At 35.3% G+C, this 16,147-nt stretch overlaps 1 protein-coding gene across 2 annotated transcripts; it reads right to left on the bottom strand.

Moving 5' to 3' along the window:
* Positions 1–11,504: 11,504 nt before the first annotated feature.
* On the bottom strand, positions 11,505–14,995 carry LOC103503966 (H/ACA ribonucleoprotein complex non-core subunit NAF1-like). 2 transcript variants are annotated; one of them, XM_008468370.3, is made up of 4 exons: positions 14,412–14,978; positions 13,293–13,815; positions 13,063–13,140; positions 11,505–12,890 (listed from the first exon to the last, which is right to left on the bottom strand). In XM_008468370.3, exons 2-4 carry the CDS (start codon positions 13,791–13,793, stop codon positions 11,691–11,693), a joined length of 1,779 nt encoding a protein of 592 aa, XP_008466592.2. In that variant the 5' UTR covers positions 13,794–13,815; positions 14,412–14,978; the 3' UTR covers positions 11,505–11,690. The 2 variants fall into 2 exon arrangements, with proteins under 2 accessions (XP_008466592.2, XP_008466591.2); XM_008468369.3 differs by having other exon boundaries at positions 13,293–14,995.
* Positions 14,996–16,147: the final 1,152 nt, after the last annotated feature.

Raw genomic sequence — 16,147 nt, 5'->3', positions numbered from 1 at the left:
AAATTTGGTTTGAATTAAAATGGAAACTTTATTCTTAATTTTAATTACATTAGACATAAATATGAGATTAAAACTACACATGCAATAGCAACCAAACTCAAACCCAATATATCTTAAACAAGAAAGCACCAAAGACAAATTGAATAATCCCAAGAAAGATGAAGTTAAAGTTGGGTAAAGAATCAAGATTAATTTCGTTGCACTTACAAATTATTTTGATTGATTACGAACAAAAAATGTGTTTTGAAAAAAAGAAGTTTACAAAACAGTTTCAAATAATAAACTTTGAAAATGTTTCATTAGTATGAATAAATTTCAAATATTTTTTTTAAAATGATGTATTTTTAAAATTAACCATCTAGAAAGTTAACTAAACGTATTTAAACGAGGGTAACTCATTTATGCACTACTAAACCTCAAAATCAAAGATTCAGCTTTTCTTCCTTAAATTCTAAAAAAATGAATTTGATGATTAAAACTATGGATTTTTTCAAAAATTCAAAAGAAAAAAAAACAAAACATTTACGTATCAATAAAAAAAGCCACTAAAAGACGAATTCATTATACTTGATTTTTCTATAAAATATAAATATTTTGTTAATTATTTTTTTATTTTTGACAAATTTTTTTATAGATAAATATATCGCATGATTCTAAAATAGTCTTTTAAATATGTTTTTTTCCATTAAAAACTAATTTTACTGATGCTCAATTAATAAAAGTAAAATGAGAAAGTGAGTTAAAGTTATATTTTAGAATAATTTCAAAGACGACAAAGTGATTTTTCCTCGAGTAAATGTTAGGGCTATTTTAGACCTAACATTATTCGACTAATTTTTTCTAACCTTTATCCATTTGTTCACTAAAATATCATTTTTATACAGATATGAAACTTCACCCCAATGCGAGTTCAACGCCACTGAAATCACTTAAATCGGAGTTATAACGAAGAAGAACGGTAAAAAACAAGTTCAAGGGCAAAACCGAGAAATTGGAAAAGATCGGACGAACCGTAGCATCACCAGATCACGCCACACGTCCGCCTCAAAGTCGCATGTTCGAACCCTAGGCGCGTCCCTATTTTTCCTTTCATTTTTCACATGACTCGGAAACCCGATCTGGCAACCCGATCCACGAACCGGTTCGCAACCCGCACCTAGTCCGCCACGTGTCGAGCCCTCATCCGCGCGCGCCTCTCCCCTGTCATGAGTTCGAATCTCAGCAGCCGTGTTTCTTTTTTTTTTATTTTTCTCTTCAATTGGGCCAAACCAAGACCCGACCTAAGCCCATTCGTGACCCAGTTCATCATCTTCCCCAAAATTAACTGCAAAATGGTAGTTTTTAACCTAGTTCCATTTTTTTCTCCCATTTTCTCTTCTATAAAATCCCTCATATTTTTTTGGGAGATAAGAAATTCGAATGTAAAAAAAATCCTCTTTCTCATTCAATTCTTGTAACGAAATTCTTGAAACTTTATCAATAAAAGATTACTTTTGTCAAAGAAATCGATTCTTTCCTCAACAACTCTTCAAGAATTTCATCAATCTTCATGGGCTAAGGTAATCTTTTCAGACTTTTTCACGGGTTAATTTACCATGTTTTCTTTGAGAATTAAATTCTTTTCTATATCTTTTCAATTTTTTATTTGATTGCTTGTTTCCCTTTGCAATTTCTTTTGGAAATTTCGATAAAATAAATGAGCTTTTCCCATCAATTTTTCATTGAAATTTCTTTAAAAACTCTTAAAGTGCTGAACTTAAACTTTGATTTGCAATGGTTTGTTATGATGAATTAATTGTTGAGATTGTCTTTAATTTTCTACTAATTGATTCTTGCATAACAAGTTTGAAGTGAGCATTAATTTTGCTAAGGGTATTGGCTATCCCCTCCTTAGCAAATCTTGAATAGGATGAATTTTGCCTCAATTTGAACATGCTTTGGTTGCTGAGATTGATCATGTTTTAATAGAGATTTGGTTACTTTCTTTTTGTAAAAATTCCATTCTTGCATATTTAAGAAAAGATTAATTGATCTTCTTTCTTTTTCAATGATAATAAACATGGTAATTGCCCAAGAAAAGGTCCCTCTACTAAACTTGAAAAAAAAAAACTTTGCTTGAATTACTTGTTGTCACTACTCATCCCTTAATGCTTGTTCTTTACCATAGTTCAAGAATTACTTCCACAACCCCCCCCCCCACCCCTTTTTGTGTTTCTAATTTTCTTTTAGATCCTGAAGCTAATAATCACCTTGTTTGTAAATTTTGAAGTTTTGAATCTTAAGTGCTTTCTAGGGTTCGACACCCTTGTTCCCCATACTACTCTCAATTTCCACAAAGGTAAGAAGGGTTGAAAAGATAACTTTGAAAGTTAATTGAGGTAATCCCTAACCCTCATATTTCATCTAGTCTTTCTCTATTCTTGTATTCTTTTATTTTAGACTAGAAATAAATTCTTGTTTTGTATACTTACATCCATAACAACCCATCATTTTGATAACGACTTACCTCATGAAAAATCTCATCTTTCAAAAATGGTGCCATTTCCAAGGAGCACGGTGTAGTTTTTAAGACTTTTTGATTTCAAACTTTCTTTTAGAGCTTCTTGATTCTTTTATTCATTTTGTAAGAAAAAGAAAAAATATATAGGCATAAAGAGATCGTGTAGAATTTTTTGTGTTCTCTCTTCTCCTTTCTTGCATGACCCGTTTTTTAAATTTTATAACTTCCTTACTTTGAAGATTTAAATAGGAGGTTCGTAGAATTAGAAGAGAAAGGAGAGAAGAGAATAGCATCCCCAATCTTTCTAACCAAGAACCTTTAAGAGATTTAGAACCTAGCCTAGATTCTCCTTTAGATCCAAACCTTGGTAGAGGGAATATAGGTGAAGTTAGAGAAAAGACCCTTAGAGAGCTTGCTAAGCCCGATGAAGACCAAAGACCTCTTTGTATAGTCATACCCCCAACCACTCAACCTTTTGAATTAAAATCGGGACTTATCCATCTTTTGCCCATCTTTAAAGGAAGTTCCGGGGAGGACCCACACAAACATCTTAAGGATTTTCATATGGTTTGTGATTCCATGAGGCCTCATGGCATCTCGGAAGAACAACTAAATTTACGAGCCTTTCCTTTTTTCCCTTACGGATGTAGCAAAGAGATGGCTCTACTACTTAGAACCGGGTTCCATAACCACTTGGGGTAGTCTAAAAAAATTCTTAGAGAAATTTTTCTCCGCCTCTAGAGCAAAAAATATTAGGAAAGAAATTTATGGGATAAGACAAGCCTTTGGAGAATCCCTCTCGGGATACTGGAAAAGATTCAAAGAGCTTTGTCCTAGCTTTCCTCACCATCATATTTCTGACCCTTCTTTAATTCAATATTTTTACTCTGGTCTTTTGTCTTCCAACAGAAATATGGTAGAGGCGGCGGCGGGAGGAGCTCTAGCCGAAAAGACTCCCACCGAAGCACGGGAGCTCATTTCAAGAATGGCGGAAAATTCTCAAAGCTTTAGGAATAGAGCATTAGAGCTTGACAATTCTCTAACAAAAGAGGTAAGTGAATTAAAATCACAAATGTTAAATATGACTACTCTTCTTACTTCTTTTGTACAAGGTATTCCCCTTAAAGTAACAAAGTGTGGAGTTTGTGGCTTGGTTGGTCATCTAAATGACAAATGTCCCAAGGTGATCGAAGATGTAAACATTGTTCGAAAATATGACCCTCACGGTAATACATACAATTCGGGGTGGAGAGACAACCCAAACTTAAGATAGGGGAATGACAACCAAAAGCATACACAAGCACCACCCACCTCTTCAAACCAAGGTACGAATCTTGAAGATATTATCAAAGCTTTGGCAACTAAAACTCTTTCTTTTCAACAAGAGATGAAACAACAAATGACTCAACTTACTACCGCAATAAGCAAGATGGATGGGAAAGGCAAACTTCCGGCTCAACCGGACCATGCTAATGTAAGTGCCATTTTACTAAGGAGTGGTAAGATTATTGACACCCCCCACCACTAAAGAGAAAAAGGTAACTTCCAAACCTTTACCTCTTAATAGTAAGAATGAGTCCAAGGAAGAAAAGGTTGAAACAAACCCCTTACCATCTAATTCTAAAAATGATAAATCTCCTCTTAATGATTTTACTCCTTACATACCTAAACCTCCTTTTCCTCTAGGTTGGCTCCAAAAAAGAAGGAAACATCCAAGGAGGAAGAACTCTTGGAGATGTTTAGAAAGGTGCAAATCAACTTGCCCCTTCTCGATGCAATCCAACAAGTCCCGAGGTATGCAAAGTTTCTAAAGGAGTTGTGTACCAACAAGAGGAAAACAAAAGAAAGAGCAATGGTAAGTCAAAATGTTTCAACTCTTCTAAAGAGTAATATTCCGGAAAAATGCAATGACCCCGGTATGTTTTCTCTACCTTGTGTAATAGGAAATAGGCTAATTTCTCATGCAATGATTGACTTAGGAGCATCCATAAATGTCATGTCATACAACGTCTTTAAAGATCTAGAACTCAATAATTTGCAAAAAAACTAGTGTATGCATACAACTAGCGGATAGATCTTTTATTTCACCATTAGGAATAGTTGAAGATGTCCTTATGAAAATTGACAAACTAATTTCTCGGCAGATTTTTACATATTAGAAATGAATGAAGCATGCCTAAAACCATCTCACTCTATTTTATTAGGAAGACCTTTTCTTAAAATTGCAAAAGCCATTATAAATGTTGATAAAGGTTCCTTGAGTGTAGAGTTTGATGGAGACATTGTCACATTCAATATTTTTTAATCCATGAGATATCCGGATGAATGCTTGTCTTTATGTTCATTAGAATTGCATGATGAAGTTGATGAATTGTCTATACATGATGAATTTTTTGAACAAGAAATGGTTGAAAATAGAGAACTGTTAGAACCCAATGTTGACTATGCTTTAGAAAAAATAATTGTGATAATCTTTTCTTTTCTCCATAGAAACTAGGGATTGAGCTCAAAACTCTCCCACCACACTGAAATACATATTCTTAGGAAAAAAGAATATGTTTTCCGTAATCATCTTAAGGGAACTAAACCAAAAACAAGAAGAAAGACTTATCGAAGTCTTGAAGAAGAAAAAGCAAGCCATTGGTTAGACTCTTGACGACATCAAGGGCATATCTCCCACTTTTTGCATGCACCGTATTATCTTGGAGGAGGGAGCAAAAGACAAAATCCAACCACAAAGAAGGATTAACCCAACATTGAAGGAAGTTGTCATGAAAGAGGTACTAAAGCTAAAAGATGTCGAAATTATCTACCCCGTCCCGGATAGTACAGGGGTAAGTCCAATTCATGTGGTCCCAAAGAAGACCGGGATGACCGTTGTAAAGAACGACAAAGGTGAGAAGGTTCCGATGCAAATGCAAAATGGTTGGAGAATGTGCATAGATTACCGGAAACTCAATGAGGTAACAAAAAGGATCATTTTCCCTTATCTTTTCTTGATCAAATGATAGAACGCTTAGCGGGTATATCATATTTTTGTTTCTTAGATGGATTTTTTGGTTTTTACCAAATTCCTATAGCATGTAAAGACCAAAAGAAAACAATTTTTACTTGTGATTATGAAACTTATGCATTTAGGCGTATGCCATTTGGTCTTTGTAATGCATCGGGTACATTCCAATGTTGCATGATGAGAATATTTTTCGACTTTATTGAAAAATGCATTGAAGTTTTCATGGATGATTTCACAGTTTATAGTGATAGTTTTGATGCATGTTTAGACAGTTTAGAATTAATTCTAAATAGATGCATAGAAACTAACATTGTCTTGAATTATGAAAAGTGTCATTTCATGGTGTCTCATGGTATAGTTTTAGACACTTAGTGTCTTCAAAAGGAATAGAGGTAGATAAAGCAAAAATTGACGTTATACAAAAATTGTCATATCCAACATGTTTAAAAGATGTTAGATCCTTCCTTGGTAGCGCCAGCTTTTATAGACGGTTTATGATGATAGTTTTGATGCATGTTTAACCAGTCTAGAATTAATTCTAAATAGATGCATAGAAACTAACCTTGTCTTGAATTATAAAAAGTGTCATTTCATGGTGTCTCATGTTATAGTTTTAGGACACTTAGTGTCTTCAAAAGGAATAGAGGTAGATAAAGCAAAAATTGACGTTATACAAAAATTGCCATATCCAACACGTTTAAAAGATGTTAGATCCTTCCTTGATAGTACCGGCTTTTATAGACTGTTTATAAAAGATTTTTCTAAAATTGCTTTGCCTCTAACTAATCTCTTGCAAAAAGATGTACCATTTCTGATTGATGACAATTGTAAGAAGACATTTGATGATCTCAAACAAAGGTTAGTCTCTACCTCTATCCTTCAATCTCCTAATTGGAATTTACCTTTCGAAATAATGTGTGATGCAAGCAACTTAGCATTAGGAGCTGTTTTAGGACAAAGGATAGATAAAAAATTGCATGCTATATACTATACATCTAGGACCCTTAACCAAGCACAATCTAACTACACCACAACTGAAAAAGAATTTCTTGCTATCGTTTTTGCTTTAGATAAGTTTATAAGCTATATTATTGGCTTTCCAGTAATTGTTTACACTAATCATGCAGCGGTTAGGTACCTTGTATCGAAAAAAGAATCAAAACCAAGGCTTGTTTGATGGGTTTTACTTTTGCAAGAATTCAAATCAAGGATAGAAAAGGAGCCAACAATTATGTAGTCGACCATCTTAGTCGAATTGTACAAAGCAAGAAAGTATGCCAATTCGAGAAGACTTCCCTGATGAACATCTCTTTCAAACAAATCTTCAAGTACCATGGTATGCCGATATTGTAAACTACTTAGTCACGGGTAACTTTCCTTCAGATTTTTCTTTTTCACAAAAAGCCAAATTACGTAGTGATGCTAAAAACTATTTTTGGGAACCACCATGTCTTTGGAAATATTGTTCTGACCAAATCATTAGGAAATGTGTTTCCGAGCATGAATATGAATCAATTTTATCATTTTGTCATGATCATGCATGTGGAGGTCACTTTAGTCCTAAAAGAACGGCTAGGAAAGTTTAGATAGTGGATTCTTTTGGAAAACATTATTTGCAGATTCTTTTTCATTTTGTAAATCATGTGTAAACTGTTAAAGAACCGAATCTCTATCTAGGAGAAATGAAATGCCCCTTCACCCCGTTATTACTTGTGAAGTTTTTGATATTTGGGGCATGGATTTTATGGGTCCCTTTCCTTCTTCTTTTGGATATCTTTACATTTTATTAGCCGTTGATTATGTATCAAAGTGGGTTGAAGCAATCCTCACTAGAACTAATGATTCTTCCATAGTCTCAAGATTTCTAGTTTCTAACATATTTTCTAGATTTGGCATCCCAAGAGCAATCATTAGCGATCAAGGAACACACTTTTGCAATCGGACTATTGAAGCCTTGATGAGAAAATATGGTGTTCAACACCGTATTTCCACACCATACCATCCTCAAACGAATGGACAAGTCAAAACTTCTAATCGAGAGATAAAATATATCCTAGAGAAAACCGTCAACACAAAAAGGAAGGATTGTTAAGGCATGAGTAACATCCTTTGCATATTTATTTGAAAACATCATCAAAATTTTTGGATGATTGTTTGAGTTTAATTCTTGCAAAATAATATGTGAATCACTTTCATGATGAATGACTGAATGTTAGCACATTTTTAATTTTCTTGCTTGGGACGAACAAGTCTTAAGTTGGGGGTATTTTGTTAGGGCTATTTTAGACCTAACATTATTAAACTAATTTTTCTAACTTTTATCCATTTATTCACTAAAATGTCATTTTTATGCAGAATATGAAACTTCGCCTCGATACGAGTCCAACGCCACTGAAATCACTTTAATCGGAGTTATAACGAAGAAGAACGGTAAAAAACAAGTTGAAGGCCAAAATCGGAAAATTGGAAAAGATCGGACGAACCAAATCGCACCACGTAGCATCACCAGATCACACCACGCGTTCTCCTCAAAGTCGCGTGTTCAAACCGAGGCGCGTCCCTATTTTCCTTTTATTTTTTCGCATGACCCGGAAACCCGATCGACAACCCGATCCACGAACCGGTTCGCGACCCGCGCCTAGTCCGCCACGTGTCGAGCCCTCGTCCGCACACGCTCTCCCCTGTCGTGAGTTTGAATCTCAGCAGTCGTGTTTCCTTTTTTTTATTTTTCTCTTCAATTGAGCCAACCCAAGACCCGACCCAAGCTCATTCGTGACCCAGTTCATCATCTTCCCCAAAATTAACTGCAAAATGGCAGTTTTTAACCTAGTTCCATTTTTTTCTCCCATTTTCTCTTCTATAAAATCCCTCATATTTTTTTAGAAGATAAGAAATTCGTATGTGAAAAAAATTCTCTTTCTCATTCAATTCTTGTAGCAAAATTCTTTAAACTTTATCAATAAAAGATTACTTTTGTCAAAGAAATGAATTTTTTCCTCAACAACTCTTCAAGAATTTCATCAATCTTCATGGGCTAAGGTAATCTTTTAAGACTTTTTCTCAGGTTAAATTACCATGTTTTCTTTGAGAATTAAATTCTTTTCTATATCTTTTCAATTTTTTATTTGATTGCTTGTTTCCCTTTGCAATATCTTTTGGAATTTTCAATAAAATAAATGAGTTTTTCCCATCAATTTTTCATTGAAATTTCTTTACAAACTCTTAAAGTGCTTAACTTAAATTTTGATTTGCAATGGTTTGTTATGATGAATTAATTGTTGAGATTGTTTTTAATTTTCTACTAATTGATTCTTGCATAACAAGTTTGAAGTGGGCATTAATTTTGCTAAGGGTATTGGCTATCCCCTCCTTAGCAAATCTTGAATAGGATGAATTTTGCCTCAATTTGAACATGCTTTGGTTGAAATTGATCATGTTTTAATAGAGATTTGGTTACTTTCTTTTTGTAAAAATTCCATTCTTGCATATTCAAGAAAATATTAATTGATCTTCTTTCTTTTTCAATGATAAGAAACATGGTAATTGCCCAAGAAAAGGTCCCTCTACTAAACTTGAAAGAAAAACTTTACTTGAATTACTTATTGTCACTAATCATCTCTTAATGCTTGTTTTTTACTAGTTGAAGAATTACTTCCACAAATCCTCCCCCTTTTTGTGTTTCTAATTTTCTTTTAGATCCTAAAGCTACTAATCGACCTTGTTTGTAAATTTTGAAGTTTTGAATCCTAAGTGCTTTCTAGGGTTCGACACCCTTGTTCCCCGTACTATTCTCAATTTCCACAAAGGTAAGAAGGGTTAAAAAGATAACTTTGAAAGGTAATTGAGGTAATCCCTAGCCCTCATATTTCATCTGGTCTTTCTCTATTCTTGTATTTTAGACTAGGAATAATTTTTTGTTTTGCATACTTACATCCATAACAACCCATCATTTTTTGATAACACACACACCCACCCACCCACCCACCCACGCGCGCACGCATGCGCACACGCACATTCAAAATTTTGAAACTAAAAACAAAAGCACAACTTAAAAAAAATCTAAATTAAAAAGAAACAATAATTTATTAATTATTGTGTGTGTACAGATATTTACGTTGAAGTTGTTAATGATATTGAACTTGGGGAGTTATATGGAGTAATGGTAGGAGGAACAATGCTTATACTTCGTGGAAATAAACGAACACATGCTGTTGGATGGATTTGTGCTCTTTCAATCTGGCTGTTTTTGCTTCTCCTTTGACTATCATGGTTCTTTCTTCATCTCTCTCTCTTTATTTTCTTTAATTATTTCAAATAATCCCCTTTATTCATATTTTTAAACCAACCCCACGTCAATATAAGTATAATCATATATTATACATTATACTTTCTTTAATTAATGCAGAAGAGGGTGATAAGAACAAAGAGTGTGGAGTATATGCCATTTTCCCTATCCTTTTTTCTCACACTATCAGCCACCATGTGGTTTTTCTATGGCTTTTTTATCAAAGATCTCTTCATTGCTGTAAGTCTCAACTGTAGCTACCATATAAACTTCGTCACTTTTTCAAAGCCCCCAACCTAACCTCTCTTCTTTATTTATTTCCATTTATTCTTGGTCTAATCTCTATTTATCATCCATATACATAAATTTTACTGCGCCTATAGCCTATAACTTACCTTTGAATTATCTTTAATTAGCTTAGTTTCCACATTCACACCTATATTTGGACCATAATCTACGAATTTTCTATATTCAAAACTTTCACTAAATGTAATACCAAAAATTAATAACATTAATTAATGAACTTTGAAGATAGATAAAGAGAGAAGGAATTAAATTGTCAAAGTAAACTTAAAACGCTATATATGTCGTCCTATGAGATTAAAGACATTTTTTAGTTATCAAACCAGTTTTTTTAACTATAAACAATAAATAGTTATAAATAAATTTGTGTTTCTTTTCAACAAATAAAAAGAAAATAATTATCAAACAATTATTTGTTTCTAGTTTTTTCTGGAAATGAATGGGAAACAATAACGTTATATTCAGTTATAAAAGCTAATTAGCTTGAACTATATCTTAAAATGTAAGGATGGTTGCCTATACTAGAAAATAAATCCTTAAAATGAACTTCCTTAGTTGATTTCTATATTTATATGATTATTTGAAACAAAAATGTGAAAAGGAAAAAAGAGTTGATAATACAAAGTTGAGTAAGATTTGAATTTGAGTGCCTCATATTTTTTAAAGATATGTATTTTTCAACATGATTCCATTCTTTTGTTAGGATCATAGTTACGCGCTTTTACAAATCCAGAATCAATAACATACTTGATTTTAGGAATTGTCGAGGACATCTCTGCAATATTTGTTGCCAATATCACCTAAAAAGTAGGTAGATGGTGAACCAAAAACTAAACTAGGAAAAAGGAAACATACCGAATATGATCATGTTAATGTATGCCTGAAAGAGAAAGGAAAAGAAAAAGTATATAATGAGTTCATCGAATACAATGTGGTTAAAATACCTTGCGAACTCCACTTGGAGTTGGAGCAAAAACTCATAGTTGTTGCTCAGATGGAAGTGCAGAATATATAGGGACAGCTACTAAAGTCCGTTTTTCTTCAAGTAGCTTCTGAATCTCATCCTTGACAAGATTTTCAATAGACTATTTCTTCTTGCCCAGTCAAGAATGTAAGTACATCCCACGAGGATGTACTAAGAAATGAAAACAAATATTGCAAATAGCACAGCTGTGCAGTAGTTTATTTTCTTTGGCAAATAATCAAGAATTGAGCAAACTTCATAACAAAGATTCCCATGTGAATGTACTACTACCCGGTATATTTATGTGAGCAAACCACACATAAACCCCCCCAACTTAGTAATATAAATCCTCGATTCATAATTATACTTTAATGTTTACATTGAAACGTGAACAGAACATGAAGGACAAACATGATTCAGCAAGTAACAAAGCCCTAAATATTAAAATAAAAATTTGATTAATCAGTAAGTCGTACAAAAGAAATTATTGGAAAGAAAATTCCTTTTTTGGAGAGAATCTCGTTTTCATTAATTTTACAACCAACCACTGCATCACAGATTGTAATCAAAATTTAGTAATTGCACATGCAAACAACCTCTATCACATGTTGAAACGAGTAATGGTTCATCTACTTTGTTGTCCACCTCTACTACCTCTAAAATGAGGTCCACCGCGACCACGAGATTTTCTTCCCTGCTTTGAAGATGAGTTTTGGTTAAGCTGTTGTGGTGCTATGTTTCCTGACAATGTACCTGGCGGGTGCGAGTTTGGGGGATTGAATTGTTGTGCAGCAGGCTGCAAATTGTTTTGATTCTGTCCAAACTGTAGTCCACCGGAATGGATTCCTTGTGCTCCTACCGTTGTCAAGGAATTAGGAAGAGCGGACGATGGACCTACGAACCCCTGTGGATACGCTGCTCCAGCAAATGTATTCAGAATAGGCATTTGAGGCATTTGTTGTGCAGGATTCTGCAATAACCAAGGCATGCCGTTCATTGGAAGACCGTTGGGAAAGAACGGATTCTGCTGCTGCTGAAACTGAAATGGAATTTCTGGTGGCCTAATTCCATTCATTGCTGGTGTAAAGTAGGGGTTGTACGCTGGTGGAAAAGATGACATAACACCAGTTCCATTCATAAAGCATCGTTCTGCAACAGAAGGGTTTGGACAACCCCCGTGATATACAAATGGTGGCAAATGAGGGCCAGTTTGCTGGTTTTGATTCGGAGATGGCTGAACCATATCCATCTTTGCTTGCTGTGGTATCGGATAATCGAAATTTCTTCCTTCAAATATTGTTGCTTGCTCAGGTGTGCGCTGGCCGTAAAATTTCTTGGACTCATCAGGTACATTTGCATTCTCAAACGTACGCTGACCAAATTTCCCAGCTTTAGCGTTGTTTTTCTTCTTCCTACCGTTATTTTTGTTTGCATTGATCTGTTGGTTATCATTCATAGCCCTCTTAGCCAACCTTTGCAGTTTCTTGAACTCAAGCTCTTTCTCATCATCTGAGAACTCACCATCATCTGACACCTCTTCATCATTCACTCCAGATGCATCATACCCCTTCTTGTACAGGTCTTTGTTATTTAGCACATAATCCGCAAACTCAAGAACGAAGGAGACGTGAGTGCCACCCCTAATTCCAAGAGGAACTTCACTTTCAGAATTGTACCTTACAGAATAGTAAGGATTTTTTACAGGTCCGAAGATTTCATCTACCAACCCCAATGGAGATCTAGCTTCAGTTATCCAAAGAATAGAGCCTTCGCTAAGAGGATTGTGCTTCTCAATACCCTCTACAATGACTTGATTGCCAAGCATCTGAAAAGTAGTAACAGAACTTCAAATTCAACTCAAGTACAATTGCATAACATCAATACTCAAAAGGGCTGCCTCTTAAAGATCATTTAGGTACATAAACAATGAAAACCATGAAATGGGAACACAAAGAAAGAACTGAAGTACTTAATTCTATTAGAATCGAGGTACTTACTGACAAAACAACTCCAACAGGAAGCATTTTGTGGTGTGGCTGCAGCGTAGCATGCACTTGAGGAACTGGAGGAAGAACCTACAAGCAAGCCAAAAAGAAGAAATGCATAAATACTGATTATTAATCAATTGCAACATCAACCATGGGCACCGAAAGTACATTCTTCATTTAAACGTATACAAAGTCCAAAGGACTACTTGCAAGCATCAGGATGTAAACGGAAAACGAACCTTAAGCTCATTTTTAGAAGTAATTGGCCCTCCTTCAGCCCCAGCCTCTTCCTCTTCTCCATCAAGGTCTTCATCATCACCATCGAGGTCTTCACCGTCGTTATCCCAGGCAACCATGTCATCTGCAGAAGCTTCTTCGTCCTCATCATCAGCATCCCTTATCTCACCTTCTTCAAGTTCACCAATTTCTCTCTTTCCCTCCGCTTCTACAATGTACTCCTCTTCTTCATCATCATAATCGCCGCTACTGGAAGAAGATGAACTCTCTTCCTCCTCCTCTACTTCATTGTCGCTACTTCCCCCAGAGCTACTACTACTAGATGTTGAAACTGAACTTGTGCCCTCTGACTCCACATCACTTTCACCATCATCCGCTTCAGACTCCAACTCAACCTTCGAAGTGCACCCACCATCAAGAACCAAGCTAACCTTTGACATTCCTTCTTCAATGATGGAATTCAAATCTGTAGAGTTACTACAAGCCTCACCACTCGCCTGCATTTCTATTTTAAAATCTTCAGACCTGACAAAATTTGATTGAACTCCATCAATAACTGGAACAGACTTTTCAACGGATTGACTCAAATGGGCATCTCCTTCAGGAAGAAGCGTTTGTGTATCGACCATATTGGGCGATGTTAATTCGTTAAACCAGTCATTTAAAGAATCGTAATCGAGGAAGGAATCGACGAATGGGTAATCGATGGCCTTGGAGTCAAAAGAGTCAAGTGGCTCAGAGTTCTTAAGCTTAGAAGAAGCGTGAAGAAGGCCGTCGGGGTCAGAAGCAGCGTTGGAGTTGGGAGAAAACTCTACCATCGAAGGGCTCCAAAATTGAGACTCGATTGAAAGGGAAAAAGAGTAAACATTTATATCTGTAGCTATCCAGACTATATATAATTGCAGCTAAAGCGGAGAATCTCAACTTATTATCTTGAAATACAAAGCATATAAACCGTTGTTTCCAGTAAATTCAAAGTATCACAAGTTGTAATGAATTTAAAGTTTTTCAACTGAGAATGGAAGACAAAGACGAGAGAGTCGGCCGGCGGCGCCACTAAGCTGCAGAAACAGTGGAGATGACGATTTGAAGAGGAAGAAGAAAGAGTTTTGGGAGAATACCAGTGACAGAGTAACAAGAAGGGAGGTTACAGCAGCATTATCTGAAGAAAGAAAACGACAGCAACAATACGAGAAGAAGAAAGACGAGAGAGCTGGCCGGCGGTGACACTGAGCTGGTGCCCGCTGCTGCCTCTGAAACCGAGACCCAAAACCCACCGGAAACCACCTCCTCTGACCGGAGATCACGTGTTGAGCAACCTAATTAGAAACCAACTGCCGCCACTAAAAACCACGGCTAAACCCCGCCGGAAAACCGCTCGAGGAACGCCGGACGCCGCTCGAAACCCGCCTAAACCGTCGGCCGTCGGACGCTGTGTGTGTTGTTTGCAGAAGAAAGAAAGTTTACTCTCTCTATACGTGAATGTCGGCTGCCTCCTTTTCTTCTTCTTTTCGGGCTGCTCTCGCTCTCTTTTTCGGCTGCTTCCCTCTCTCACTGTGTTTTGATGGCTTCACCTCACCCTCTCTTCTTTTTCTTTTCCTAATTAAAAGACCTAAAAGAAAGAAGATGTAATTATTTGCAACGACGAGGGTGATGGTTTGAACAGGAAGAAGAAAGAGGCGTGGACAGAGCACGTGAGACTATGAAGGCGAAGAGGCAAATATTTACTTCTAGGGTTTCCTCCACTTTTTTATTTTATTTTATAATTATAAGGGTTTTTTTCTAATATAACAAATCGGCCAAATAAATAGCTAGAACAAATTTGAAAATAAAAAAGGTCCACAATGTAAAATATTAAAATTAATCCAGTCAGCATGTGATAAATTCGGCCATACGTGCACGATACACGATCGTGTAAATTTTGATACACAATCCTGGACATACCATGTCCTTCGATGGAAGAATTTTGCCTTCAAATTATTTAATCGCATAAAATGCACTGAGATGGTCCAAGAAGAAAGACAGAAGTGTAAATCTACATGATCGTGTACTTCATTTTAAATGATGGCTTTCAAATTTAAACGTTCTCGGGCCTTACTGGCGAGATGGCCTAGGATAAAAGAATTTTGTCTTTATTTTATTCGATGATGCCCTAGGATGAAAAACTTAATTACACCAAGATGGCCCGAAATGAAAGTTAGAGATGAGGAAGTTTGATCCAAGTCTAAAATTTATATCAACATTATATAATACTTTTAAGAGTGTCGATATAAGTTACTCATCACATGACTCTGATTTGAAGGATGATCTTTTAACGAAGATGGAGAGCTTATTGATTGCAGCAGTGGCACAAAAAGCATTAATTGAAGGCAACACAGTTTATGCATGTTCACTTGATTTTAAGCTTAATAATTGGGATATTGTAAATCTACCTACATTTTCAATAGAATTTCAAGAGTAATGATTAAGCTTTTATTTGTTAAAATTTTTATTTTTCAAACAGCTATATCTAAGGTTGTAGTATTTTGTTTGTTTTACTGCATGGATGTACTATTTTCTTGACATTTAATAAAATTTCCGCATTTTCATTTCATTCGTTCTAATTTCTTCTTCTCTCTGCTTTCTTTTTTGCATTTGCAGATTAAACACAAAAGTCCAAGCTCTTTCATAGACAATATTTATAAAAATAAAGATGTTAGTAATTTCAGTTCTACCTTTGATACTTTAATATACACTATGGAATTTGATAAGAAAAGTGATAATGAAAATGTTGTGGGACTATCCTCAGAATTGTTAAGAATGACAAAAGAAGAAAATAAGGTTCTAGGTCCTCACTAAGAACTAGTTGAAGTAATCA

The sequence above is a fragment of the Cucumis melo genome, chromosome 4 (genome assembly GCF_025177605.1).
Source record: "Cucumis melo cultivar AY chromosome 4, USDA_Cmelo_AY_1.0, whole genome shotgun sequence".
NCBI lineage: Eukaryota > Viridiplantae > Streptophyta > Magnoliopsida > Cucurbitales > Cucurbitaceae > Cucumis > Cucumis melo.
The sequence above is the reverse complement of the archived record's forward strand: the minus strand, read 5'-3'. Positions and strand labels throughout refer to the sequence as shown.